The following is a 14,601-nucleotide window of genomic DNA, read 5'->3' on the forward strand; positions in this document are numbered from 1 at the left end:
TTTCATTGCCGGTTTGATAACGTCAAATGCATGGTAAATATGTGGTGGTAACATTAAGGCAAATAACTAATATTTCCAATTCCTAATTACTAAATGTTTTTAGCAACATAGAGTCTACGTTTAAGTAATTTACCGTTGTAACATATGAACGTGATTATGATAATAAGAATTATCTGAACCACTAAGGTGCGGCTGTTGTTATAAACAAAAAATAAACTAGGCCAATTGACCCTTGTAAAAATGTCAACAATATTGTCTTTACTAAAATTAAGCGGAATTAATTTGTTTAAGACATGAAATCACGTGGTCATGTCGAGACATGCTCGTCTCATTAAGTATTAAGTGAGGAAAAACGTTGTTTTTTTGCTTGATCGTGTTTAGTGATTCTACAGTAATTATTAAGCGATAATGAGGAACATAATTATATTCGCGTAATTGAATGATAGTAATTACTTAAACAAACCAGGGGTCAAACATGTTATATTAAAATAACAAACCGGTATACGTAGTACTTCAACTTTAATAACTGTCGTGTGTTGCTGTTATAAATTTTAGTACGTTAATCCCTTAAATGGTTGAAATATATACATTGTCAAATAAGCAAGGTTTGAAACAAGAGTTTTTACAAATACACAACCGTAAGTTATGGTTTGATATATTACCAATTGCACGAGAACAACGCGAAACAATATCTAATTATGTATATGAAATTTCGGAATGCGTTAGAAAGCTCGTCCGTGTCGTCCGTGTCGTCCAAGCCGTCCTATGAGTAAGCTCTTTATAAAAGAAACAACGATGAAGCCAATGGTCGATAGTTATCGGCTGCACTGGGGATCGTAGGCGTATTTTATACTTTAGATTGCAACTTGGTATAACAACTTAACCAAGGTTTTCTGACAGTAAGGATCATTTCGAAATCGCCGCTTAATCTGTTTAAATGCAGATACCCGTATGCCCTAATGGATATTGAATATTCGAACTCATTCAAATATCGAGCCAAGACCAAATAATCAGTACGCTTTGTGCATTAAAGCTATAACGAATATCGAAACCAAACCATCGAGGACATCCAGCCCAGTCCAAATGCCTAGCTGGGTGTAAGTAATTCAAACTTACGCAAATATCGAGCCAAGATCAAATACTGAGTTGGGTATGAGTATTCAGACTATGGTGCATATTGACCCAAACCATACGGAACCATATCCTAAAATGAGTGCGCAACTAGGGACTAGTATATGCTATTCGAACTTTCGCCCAAAGTCGAATCCCAACTGTGTATATTAAAGTATTTGATATTTAGTAAATGTTAAGCCTAGAATAAATACCGAGTTGGGTTTTGGTAATTCGCATTAGGCGAATACCGAGAACATGTTGAATACCTTGCTGAATATTAGGTATTTGAACTCCAGCGAGTATGAAGCCAACGTCTATTATCCAGCGGGGTATTCGTTGTTTGCTTGATATTCGCAGAAGTTTAAATGTTCTCTTCCATTAATTGTCGCACCCGTTTACCGCAAACGCAGACTGATTACGGAAATGCCGTCATTTTTTGGTATAAAACTTGACCAGCATTATACTAAATATTGTTGAACTTTACTGTGCTAAAGTTTTAAGGTATTATGTAAAAGTGGTTTAACACGACACCATAAATAATAAGCGAATTTAAGGAATACATTGACATTTTGGACCGAATCTATCTAGACTCGGTATCTAAGGATACCATTATTGATCAGCAAATGCAATTGCATATATATTTATTGACACAATGCGCCATGTAAAATACTCACGTTCCACTATAATACAGTGTTGAATAAGGCAATGGGGAACTGCGAACGTTTTGATCACCCATCGTTTATTATACATTTTGTTGGATTATATTTGCAGTTGAAAATGTTGCATCTGGCAAGCACGTAACCCAGACGGACACAGCGGCCGGATCTCCAGCGACCTTGGCCATTGATGGTGATGTGACCACGTGTTCAATTACAGATTCCTCGGCGGCAGAATTGGTTGTGGACCTGGGGGATAATTACCTCATTGAGGAGGTGTCGATACATGCTGGTATGTCTTTACTATTGCACTGATATTAAAAAGGTCTAAATACGAACACATATTCTGATGATTTAAATAAGCACCAGCTACAGGTGTAATGCGAATGTCTATATTTCATCTTTCATCGAACACATTTAACCTATTAAACATATATTTGTAAACAATTGTTAAGTCAATATTTTATCGATTTTGTTTCTGCACCTCTTGTAACTATCGACCCTTTCCCTTTCTGCATATAATTGTATTAATCCGTTTCAGAAAGTATATCACAATGGGTGACATATGCACGGGGTTGGATTGGGTAAGGTATTACTTTTTTGCATAACTGACTGTGGTTCAAATCATATGAAGATCCTTATATATGTAGCAATGTTTCGTTGCAATAAAAAGTAACGGTATGATAAGTTAAAAAAACCATGTTGAATTAGGTACATTACCTTTTGTTTAAACTTGTACGTAGAGATAAGTATAATACTAAGATGGCGAGTAAAATACAAATAGATATAAACATTTTATTATACTTTTAAATTGATGTTAATTCAAAAAATTTCATCGCTAATAATGCCAGGGTATGAATGCACTGTTCTATACTAATAGACCACTTATAATACAAATACAATCATTAAAGATCGCTATTAAATAAAAAAATATTTAAAAAAACTTCGAAATAACCGCTATTGTCCGATTTGAAATATGTTGGAAATCATGTCATTAATGCCGTATCATTTCATGACGTTACCCATATATATTTATGTTAAAGGGATGTATACAGCTATCCGACAAGTGTATACGGCCCACCCGACCCTTCGGATTGGTCCGGTTATTGGTTAGATGTAAGCATAACCATATTGTATTGTCATGTTTATAATCAGATTTTCAAGCATACTATTTGTGAATTTATGCGTGAATGGTCTTTATTTTTGTTTTGCGTGTACATAAGTTACATTTACATTTGTTAAATCAAATTTACCTTGTGTAACTTTATATTTTAAAAAGGTTGTGTTAAAAAAGGCAGTCTACCTATCAACCTTCGAGATTTACGAGTCTACTCAAAACCGAGTGGGATATATTCAGTGCTATTGCGGAAATCCTGGAGCCTGGACAGATATGTTTGTGAGAACACCATCGACCCCTTCGATGACCAGCGAAATATTTTCTCCAACAATTCTGGTATAATTATTACTCTTCCTCTCTCGGTGTTCGGGTTCGTTGAATGTTGGGGTATATCAGTCGATTTGTATTTAATGGGGGCTGCGGTTGTAAGAGTGTGTGTTGGCGTGAAAGTGTACACGTATATGGCGCACCAAAAGGGTCGAAACTTTAACTTCTGCTGCAGCAGAAAAAAATGCTGCTCGATCAGCATTTATTTTTAGAATAAACCCTTGAACCACTCAGCAAATCGAAATTGATCTTACAAACGGACGACATAAGCTACCTCTACAAGCTCAAATTTGATTGGCTGACGGTTTCAATGGTCTTATTCTACAAAAAATGCTGCTAGGGCAGGAATTTTGCTGGTCGAGCAGCATCTAGATACTGCTCGAGCAGTAATTTGCTGATCGAGCAGTATTATCTAGATGCTGGTCGAGCAATAATTTGCTTCTCGAGCAGCATTTAAATGCTGGTTGAGCAGCATTTTTTTCTGCTGCAGCAGAAGTTAAAGTTTCGACACCTTTGGTGCGCCATACACGTATGCGTGCGTGTGTAGATTGTTCAACGGTATCAACTACAAATGTGTGTTTCTTCTATTTCAGACGAGTTCATGCTTTTCCAATACCTGTTATGTGAAGTCCGTTTCGAATGCGAACATGAGCATAGACGCTATTAAATTACATGGAAGAGCAGGTAAGAAATCATGAATGAGGGTTATATTTATAAGCACAATCATTTAGTTTTTGTTTTGATGCAGTTTTAAGTAATACACATTGGGAAAGGCCCAAACACATTCACAAATGTATAATATAGGTTGCATTTTCAAATTTTTTTATGTTTTGATTTTAGTTGGAATTGTTTAAAGTGTGTTGCATAATAAGATCTATAAAAGCAAATGGTTGATATCCCGCTTCAGTGCTTGTTTATAGAGATATGAATCTTGACGGTATATGAAATAAGTCTTTAACGTCCTTACATAATTGTATCCAGTGAATCAAAGTAGTAAATCATTCTAAAATTATATTTATATTGGAGTTATGGAAAACCATCTTTAACATCTCGCTGCAATTATAATATTAAGTGATAGAAATACCGATTATCTAGCCAAGACAAGTAACATTCCTTCATTTGCGTATTTCGTAAATACGCTATTTGCCAATATAATAGTAGTCAAAACTAGTCATATGTCAGAAATTGTCTGTATTAATTTGCTACATAATTCGGTGTATCACGAAACTATGTCATAATTGTATTGTGACAATCTGTATTGTTTAATAGCATGACCAAGAGGCGCTAAGATTATACTTGAAGAAAAATTAATGGCGCAAATTAATAATTGCAACATTACCTATATTGAAGTAAGTGTTATCAAAATTATATAAATGACACACGTAAATAAACCTACCAATTTTTGGTCAAGGCTTCAAGAGTCATGTTAATAATAATTTGGTCCAGTTGTCTCAACTCGTCTTTAAGAGTTTGTAAGACCTTTAAGAGTGTTTGGATTGCGTTTTTGTAGACGGCATTTAAGGATTCCTCATAATAACATTCAATTGGATAATAATCCGGAGACTTCGACATCCATTCATCACGGTCAATTAAGCTCACTTTCTCCTTCTTAAGAGAGTATTTTAAGATATTTGACTTGAAGCGCTGTCATGATGGAACACCATTGACGTCCGACCTTTTGACTCCGTTTCGGAACGCAATTTTGACAACCTACTTCAATACCGTATTGATATAATCTTGTTATAACCTCTAGTTCTTTTGTTTATAAAGCGAATCTCGGATTATGTGTAAGAGACACGAGCCCATGCAATCAAATCCTTTGATCAAGAGACCCGCTTTGCGTGTTTTTATGTAGTAAACTTTTCGTCGCCGTACGTCCCACATACATAAAACATTGCCTCATCAGAAGTAACAAAGATCTTAACTTAATGTATTCATGTCGTGTTCTAGTGCTCCTCATCTCCACATCATCATTTCAGTCATGTCGTGTTCAAGTCCTCCTCATCTCCACATCATCATTTCAGTCATGTCGTGTTCTAGTGCTCCTCATCTCCACATCATCATTTCAGTCATGTCGTGTTCTAGTGCTCCTCATCTCCACATCATCATTTCAGTATTCATGTCGTGTTCTAGTGCTCCTCATCTCCACATCATCATTTCAGTCATGTCGTGTTCTAGTGCTCCTCATCTCCACATCATCATTTCAGTCATGTCAAGCTGGTGCATTTTTCATTTTTTATAAGTTGAACTCCAAATATTTTTCCGATAATGTTAAAAATATAGAAACCTTAAGCAAAGTGTAGAATAGACGAAGTTGTCGCAAACGTAATCATTTGTTTTGTTAATATGAATAAATAAAAAAAATCTGATCCAAAACTCAACCTGTGAAACCAAACACAGAGTTTAGGGTCAGCACACCAAATAATGGAACATCGCATTTAGGAATATAAATAGTAAGGATTATGTAACTTTTTAAAATTTCTGTGTGCCTTGTGGATACGATACCATTTAATGTGTGGATATACTGGCCTTCAACAAATACCATTAAAGCAAACACTGCTGTATATCATCGAGCTTGAAACTTCAGTCTCTGTTTATGTGGGTTTGATTCATTGGTATAAATCGAAATTATTTTAAGATATGTCCTACAAACTCGGAATGGGCGTGACAAAAGGGGTGTACAAGGCAGAGCGCATCATGAATACTTCGTCATCCAACCCAGCCAAGTGGGGTCCAGCTGTCATAGGTCTTTACAGATATATAAGGGTACGGGCAAACCCACAGAATGACGAGCTCGCAGTATGCGAGCTAAAGGTCAACGGATACCCAAGGACACCTCGTAAGAATATGCTGATTAGAATGCTGTAATAAGTTATTTTTTGGTCTTCTCGAAATACTTGTGATGTGTTATACGATATTTGGGTAAATGTATTTGTGCGATAGTAAAACATTCAGCCCTGAAAACGGTTTATGATGTTCTTTTAAGAGCTCATACAACAAATACATATTGACAGTAGATTATCAAAATGGTTGTAAATTATTTTTAAACAAAATGTTAAGTATAATAACAAAAACTGATATTCTGAATAAAGACACGTATATTGGATTTATTCCCTGTTAACCCTTTCCCACAGAAGCAAAGTGAAAATGGTTATGTGCAAACAGCATAAAACCAGAACAACCTGCGAGTAACTCATAGTCTGTTCAGATTTTATGCTGTTTGCTGCTCATCGGTATCTAAGGTTTGGAAATGAATCATTAACAACTTAAATCTAGTAAGAAAGGTCTTAAAATAAATATAACTTTCGAAGGGACTACATATGCGTGAAAATATGTATCTAAGTTGTAAAGTGTTAACAACGCAATTCCCTCTGATTTTTAGACTACCGGGTTATCACAGGTATCGCCATGTCGAATTCTCCTGTCAGAACAGCTTCAAATGTTGTGAGCGTCATCGAATGCGCGTCAATCTGTCTGCAACAAACGGACCCTGTGTGTATGGCCACACAGTACAACCAGGTGACGAAGAGCTGCGCGCTATTTGGCGACTTAGAACACACCAAGGACTCCAGTAATTTAAGCAGAACTGTTGTGTTCAAATTTGCCGCGCATGCCTTTGCAAACATGAACTGATTTGAACGCCTGTCCTCAAATGTGTGGAATTGAAAGGTCTGTTCACCTAGTAACATAACTATTGCGAGACATGTTTGACGACAAATAAGATTTAAAAAAAAATTACTGTTAAGAATCCAGAAATATAAAAATAACATATACAAAAGCGTCTCATTAAATATAAGTCATCGCATGTTCTGAATTCAATGGCAATCGAACATAACAATGCTTCAATATAAAGTATACGAAAATGATTTTTTGTGAATGACACTGTTACCGATTTTACATCTATGTAACTTGCAATGACATAGCTATATCAATGACGCATGTTGAAAATTAATACAAGGTTTCGTTGCTGACGTTAAACAGAGAAATAATTTCTCGTTATTGCTCTGAAAGCAACACTCTTTCTATGTCTCCCAATTTATACTGGGGGACATATTGTTTTTGCCCTGTCTGTTGGTTTGTTGGTTTGTCTGCGTCAAACTTTAACATTGGACATAACTTTTGCAAAATTGAAGATAGCAACTTGAAATTTGGCATGCAAGTGTATCTCATGGAGCTGCACATTTTGAGTGGTGAAAGGTCAAATATATGGGGGGCATAGTGTTTCACAAACACATCTTGTTTATTTTATGCATTTAATTATTCTTTTTATTATTAGTATCTTTTTAGACGTGTTGTGTCAGTAGTATTTTCTTATTAATATGTGTAATGCAGTTGTTGTGTTACAAATTCAACATTCCAGCGCCATTTTGTATTTCAATTAATATTTTCCGTGCATCTAAAACGTAACTTGATTGGCCAGCTTCTAGTAGCCCTGCTAATAGGAATAGCGAGTATGACCCTCATAATTAGAGTCGTCTGGACCGGAGCAGAAACAAAGTTTAAAATGACAAATATTAACAGCAGCATCACGGTAACACACAATAAACACGCATACTTGTTTTCGTAAAAAAAAAGACGGACACATGAAGTTATGCTCCTTAAAATGCTAAACTGTCAAAGATGCACGATGGAATGTATTTTCTGTTGTCTTCTCTTTTAATTTCGGAATGTTATTGTTATTGATACGGAAATGTGCCCGAAAAAAAGAACTCTTTGCAGATAATTGCTTTAATAATAATTTGGATAAGTATTTGACCTTTTAACCAAGATGACCGACTCGACTTAATTATTTCCCTAAAAAAACTGGCTATGTTATAATCTAAGTAAAAAACCCGATAAGACACACTCGTTTGCTAATAAGTTAGCAGATATGTTAACACGAAATAAGATATGTCATTTTAAAGTGATATTATGGGCATGTTTCACTATTGCATTGAGCTGTAAAGAACTAACAGGTCAAAAGAGTTCGTTAAAATGTGGTAACTGACCAATTATCTGCAACTCATCTTGCTACCAGGTGTTTATTAAAAATATATTTCATATTCGATATTTTACATGACTCACCCAGTCCTCTATGCCGAAATGATCCGTAAAACAAAATTGTGTCTTTGTGTCGTATGAACAAATCTGCACTTAAACTAAATTTAGGTTCACATTGTACACCGTGATCAGTTGTCAAACGAAAGTACGGTTGATATTCAAATGCATTGTTTTTTTTGTTTTTCTTTTTCCGGGATATTGTTTTCGTATGTTGATGCTGCATTAACAAATATACGTGTATATGAAGTGAAAACACCAAAAATGAACAACAGTTGCGATAGACACCTATAAACTGTTAGATGCCCATAATATCACTTTAAAAATTTATATATTGCATAAATTCCCTTTTTTATATTTATATTGTTTTATTTAAAAATGTATGGTGATGTGTTTTTATTTAATTTTAATAAATGTTGTCCTTTACATTGCAATTTGATTAACTATTTTAAATATTGCCCTGTTCATTTATATATCAGATCTATATTAAATAGCACTGATAGTAATCATATCAATATAACAGAGGTCTGAGCATACCAAGTGTTATTTCATGTCTTAAACACAATAACATCGTTGAATGTTCAGCAGTATAAATATGTAAATGTTTAAAGGTTTGATGCGTAAATCAGTACATGCAAAAAAAAAAGTTAAACATTTTTGTAATTCGAATAAATTGTATTAGGCACATTGTTGATTCAGATGCTTTGTTCGTAGACCAAAATTGTGACGGCATTACAGTTTGTGATTAAAAGCTCTTAATTAAATAAATGCTGCATATTATATTGTTTATTACGGCTTTGCCATGGCTTCACACGTATTTGTATCTTTCTGAAAACAATGTTTCATTACTCCTTGTTTTACATAGTATACCTATTTCAAATATGACAATGGCTTGAAAAGCAATCTCGTTGAAGGAAATTTATGTTGATTATAGAATATTTGAATGTTGAAGTGTAAGGAAAAGTAAATTATTTACAAATGTTATTCGTTCATATGCAAAACAACGTTTATAGTTTAAAGGGAAACTACACATTAATACGACTTAATCTGACCGTAGAGATGAGATTAGATTGATCCGAAAGAACCATAACGGATTGTTACATGTCTTGATTAAAATACTTCTGATTTAAATTATGTGTCTAATTTTCCGACATAATGTAGTACATTTGATAATGCAAAAAACGAGTAAGATATATTGTTATATCAAACCCGATGTAGCACATACGTTTGCCTACCAGTTAGAAATTTGTGTTGATGTGTTTGATGCGTTTTATTCAATTTTTAATAAATGTTGTGCTTTACCATGTATTTTAATAAACTGTTGTTCAGTTTTTTTATATACCAGATCTAATTTTACGACATAATGTTATACATTTGATAACGCAAAAAACAACAACACTAAAATAAATTGTTATTTCAAACCCGACTTAGCACATACGTTTGTCGATCAGTTAGCCGATAAGTTTATACCCCAAAAGATACAAATTCCCTTTTTTATAAATCTATAATGTTATTTAAACGCTTTAGAAATGTGTGTTGATGTGTTTGATGTGTTTTATTTAATTTTTAATAAATGTTGTGCTTTACAATGTATTTTGATAAACTGTTGTTCAGGTTTTTATATACCATATCTAATTTTTTGACATAATGTAATACATTTGATAATGGAAAAAAACATCAACTAAAATATATTGTAATTTCAAACCCGACTTAGCACATACGTTTGCCGATCAGTTTGCAGATAAGTTTATTCCCAAAACGATACAAATTCTCTTTTTTATAAATCCAGAATGTTATGTTTTACAATTTAGAAATGTGTTGTTGATGTGTTTGATGTGTTTTATTCAATTTTTAACAAATGATGTGCTTTACAATGTATTTTGATAAACTGTTGTTCATTTTTGATATACCAGATCTAATTTTTCGACATATGGAATACATTTGATAATGCAAAAGAAACAACTAAAATATATTGTTAGTTCAAACCCGACTTAGCACATACGTTTGTCGATCAGTTAGCCGATAAGATTATACCCAAAAAGATACAAATTCCCTTTTTTATAAATCCAAAATGTTATTTTTACAATTTAAAAATGTGCGTTGATGTGTTTGATGTGTTTTATTCAATTTTTAATAAATGTTGTGCTTAACGATGTATTTAATAAACTGTTGTTCAGTTTTTTATATACCAGATCTAATTTTTCGACAAAATTAAATACATTTTTTAATGCAAAAAAACGACTAAAATATATTGTTATTTCAAACTCGACGTTGCACAAACGTTTGCCGATCAGTTAGCCGAGAAGATTTTACCCAAAAAGATACTAATTCCCTTTTTTATAAATCCAGAATGTTATTTTTTTAAATTTAGAAATGTGTATTGATGTGTTTGACGTGTTTTATTCAATTTTTAATAAATGTTATACTTTACCATGTATTTTTAATAAACTGTTGTTCAGATTTTTAATATACCAGATCTTATTTTTCGACATAATTGAATACATTTTTTAATGCAAAAAACGACTAAAATATATTGCTATTTCAAACTCGACGTTGCACAAACGTTTGCCGATCAGTTAGCCGATAAGATTATACCCAAAAAGATACGAATTCCCTTTTTTATCAATCCAGAATGTTATTTTTAAAAAATTTAGAAATGTGTATTGATGTGTTTGACGTGTTTTATTCAATTTTTTAATAAATGTTATGCTTTACCATGTACTTTAATAAACTGTTGTTCAGGTTTTTTATATACCAGATCTAATTTTTCGACATAATTTAATACAGTTTATAATGCAAAAAACGACTAAAATATATTGTTATTTCAAACTCGACGTGGCACATTCGTTTGCCGATCAGTTAGCAGATAAGTTTATACCCAAAAAGATACAAATTCTCTTTTTTAATATATCCAGAATGTTATTTTTTACAATTTAGAAATGTGTGTTGATGTGTTTGATGTGTTTTATTCAATTTTTTCAATAAATGTTGTGCTTTACCATGTATTTTGATAAAGTGTTGAAGTATTGAATGGATTTTAAATACAATCTCAGTGTTTTATAATTATTGAAAAGATTTGAAATACAAACTCAGACTTTGCTTTCAGCCCACGTGGCAAGTACGTGACCCATTTTCGGCAAATTCAAATGTAACAATAAAATATCAAATGTGTTTCGTAAGCGTCAGCTATAATATTTGTGGTGAACGCACGTACAATATGATTTAAACAAATCACGATAAGAGTCAAAGAGTCAACGATTTATGTTGGAATATTGATCATATTTAGCTATAGCGTAATGTTTTATGAAACTTAAGTGTAAATCTGTGTGAACATATGTGCGCTTTTGCTTATTATTGAAATAAAAGTTTTCATTTTTGTGTTGTTTATTTTTTCATTTTTGTGGTGTTTATTTTATTTTAAATCCTTACTAAAGACGTCTTCTGAAAAAAAACCCAGAGACATTCTAGAAGATGAGTAGAAAATGAGTTCGATGTTTATACGAAATTCATTTCGGATGCTTTTATATCGTTGAAAATTCTAGTGTTTCTTCAACAGAATACACTTTTTATCACCATTAAAGGAACATCAGTTAAGGAACAAACACTATTGAAAGTTATACTGGTTGTATTAACAACCGTACACGTCAGGCATGCAAATCAGACCGTGGTTTATGTGCTATCAAAGAGGCATTCATGCCGGAGGCGTGTCCTGCAAGTAGGCGTGGCCAAACATTATTGCCATTAAATCTGCAGAGCGCAGTATTCCTAATGATTCAAAGTCATTCCAAATATTCAGTCAAATATCAGGTTTGCTTTTTTTACCAAGGGATACTTTATAGTGACAACAATATGCAAAACATTGTACACAAGGTTCATATTCAAACATGGACATATACACGTTATATAGTGAACCGAAAACCACAAACTGGACTCGTTGTAAACTGTATAAAAAAGCTGAGTCTGTTTTCCTCTTAAAAAAAAGTTTGAGGCAAATAGTGTAACCCTTTGAAATTGAGGCCGGTTTAACATGTGGACGGTTTGAGTTGTGAACGTTTTGACTTGACCGTTTTGTTGTGAGACGTATACCATATCACAGCAATATAGAATAATACATGTAAATGTTTAAACATAAAAATTTACATACACTGTTTAAATTCACACCTGCCCATTCATCTGTGCAATTCACGTTTAATAACCATGCATTATATTGGCACATTTCTAAAGGGCAATGATTTAACCATCTGTTTATATTTATTGCATCGTTTCGCAAATGCCTGTTGAGCGCGATTCGAGTTTGGATGCATACATTATCATAAATGCTGTAATATGTTAATAAACGCAGCAAAAATACATAGCAACGATAATTCAACATTTTCAACGGGTGATATGTCAACTTATTTTTCTGTTGGAAACAAATCTGTATTCGCGATGCTTTGCTAATGGTCGATCCAAATTCAGCATTGATTATTGAATAAATTGTGCCAACATTTGTTTTGTATTTAGAAAGTCTAAAAGATCAGCGAGTACAATGTAAAAATGAATTACCGCAGCTAAACAATTCATTTAAACGCATATAACAATTAGATAATTCATTTCAGTCTCGTTCGTGTCATAAACCAAAATGAATAATTGATGGAACATCCATCAAACGTGCGAGCGTATAGAAAACAATTCAATATTGCTTTACTGCAAAGGTCCCTCTGTTCAAATAAAAAGTTCATCGCAAACAATATATCTATAGAAACTATGTCAAGAGAGAAATGTTTGTTCTTATTCACTTCTTTTACAACAGAACACGAAATATAATCATAAAATGATTTACACTGAGATCGCCGCCTTAAACGGTCAATCTAAAGCGAAATGGTTTAAGCTACTGAGAGACCTAGATGAATTTCACTCTAATGCAATAATTAATCACAAACCAAACGCGCGTCTAAAACGAGTTAAAAGGGGCCTTTTCACAGATTTTGACATGTATTGAAGTTTGTCATTAAAGGCTTTATATTGACAAGTGTAAACATTGGATCTTAAAACTTTCAGTTAAAAAAAATAATAAACTTAAAGAAAGCAAAAAAAGGTTACCCGCAACTGGGCTCGACCCACTGATCCCTGGAGTTAAAGTCTAATGCGTAGACCACTCGACATTCCATGCTCATACAATTATTGATGTATTTTATTCTTTATATATTAAGCAATCCTCGTAGTTTCTCAAAATATAACGACAACAAAAGAACTCTCCAAATCATTCACTCGTTTCGCGTTGCAACGCTTGATAATTTTCAGGTATTTAAATCGTCAAAAGATGCTTATGATGGATATTTTAGAGCATGGTAAATTTTCAGTATGACTAATTCCTCACAAATATCATAACTACAACGAAAATTTGCGAATCTGAAAGATTTGTTTAATTTTGTAAATTGACCAAAACGTGAAAAGGCCCCTTTAATCGAATCACAGATAAAAACAGAAAGCATTAATACCAACACATAACTCGTGAATCGAATTCTACTCGCATTATTGTAGTGTGCCCGTGGGATATTTATCGGAAATATATTAAAACAGTAATGGGGCGGGTTTTAAAGCTAAAATTATACAATGAAATATGGTTCATATATGACCGATATTATTGAAAATATGGTTCATCAACATAACACAAATATCTTTACTGATGCAACCCTCTGATGACAGAATATGACAACATAAAGATATGTACGTTGATATGTTCTACCGCGTACAAACAACACAAATCGAACTTCTTGTAGTATATAATATGAGTCGTTTTCTGAGAAAACTGGGCATAATGCATGTGCGTAAAGTGTCGTCCCAGATTAGCCTGTGCAGTCCGCACAGGCTAATCAAGGGCGACATGTTCCGCTTTTATGACATTTTTTTCGTTTAAATGAAGTCTCTTTTTAGCAAAAATCCAATTTAGGCCGAAAGTGTCGCCCCTGACTGCATAGGCTAATCTGGGACGACACTTTACGCACATGAATTATGCCCAGTTTTCTCAGAACGATACTCTTATGTTCTACCGCTTCCAAACAACACAAATATATAATAATCAAACTTAAGAAACTCTCTCAAGAGAGAAATTATAGTTTTTATCCACTTCTTTTCCAACATTATACTAACTATAAACATAAAACGATTAAAACCTGGATCACATGCTTGGACCGTTCGTTCTAAGCAGTGGTTTAAGGGCTATCCGAAAACCACACATACCACAGAATTTATCAAAGACCAAACAAGTTTAATGAAATGTACATATGCAGTCAGAAAATGAAACCATGAATTCCGGAATCAAATACTTCACACAGTATTTTCGGGTACCGGTGTCGTAAGTATTGGTTT

General features: G+C 33.4%; 1 protein-coding gene across 1 annotated transcript; it reads left to right on the plus strand.

Annotated features, from left to right (window-relative positions):
- The first annotated feature begins 3,847 nt into the window (after positions 1 to 3,847).
- Positions 3,848 to 11,627, plus strand: LOC127848077 (uncharacterized). The gene is made up of 3 exons (XM_052380371.1): positions 3,848 to 3,897; positions 5,852 to 6,052; positions 6,596 to 11,627. Exons 1-3 carry the CDS (start codon positions 3,861 to 3,863, stop codon positions 6,844 to 6,846), a joined length of 489 nt encoding a protein of 162 aa, XP_052236331.1. The 5' UTR covers positions 3,848 to 3,860; the 3' UTR covers positions 6,847 to 11,627.
- The last annotated feature ends 2,974 nt before the right edge of the window (positions 11,628 to 14,601 follow it).

Source organism: Dreissena polymorpha, chromosome 10 (assembly GCF_020536995.1).
Source record: "Dreissena polymorpha isolate Duluth1 chromosome 10, UMN_Dpol_1.0, whole genome shotgun sequence".
Taxonomy (NCBI): Eukaryota; Metazoa; Mollusca; class Bivalvia; order Myida; family Dreissenidae; genus Dreissena; species Dreissena polymorpha.

Bases quoted from the DNA above. Each gene is read 5' to 3' on its own strand.
- LOC127848077 (XM_052380371.1), top strand. From the start codon at position 3,861: ATGAGCATAGACGCTATTAAATTACATGGAAGAGCAG. The intron at 3,898-5,851 runs GTAAGAAATCAT...AATTATTTTAAG, and splicing joins TAAATTACATGGAAGAGCAG to ATATGTCCTACAAACTCGGA. The intron at 6,053-6,595 runs GTAAGAATATGC...TCTGATTTTTAG, and splicing joins CGGATACCCAAGGACACCTC to ACTACCGGGTTATCACAGGT.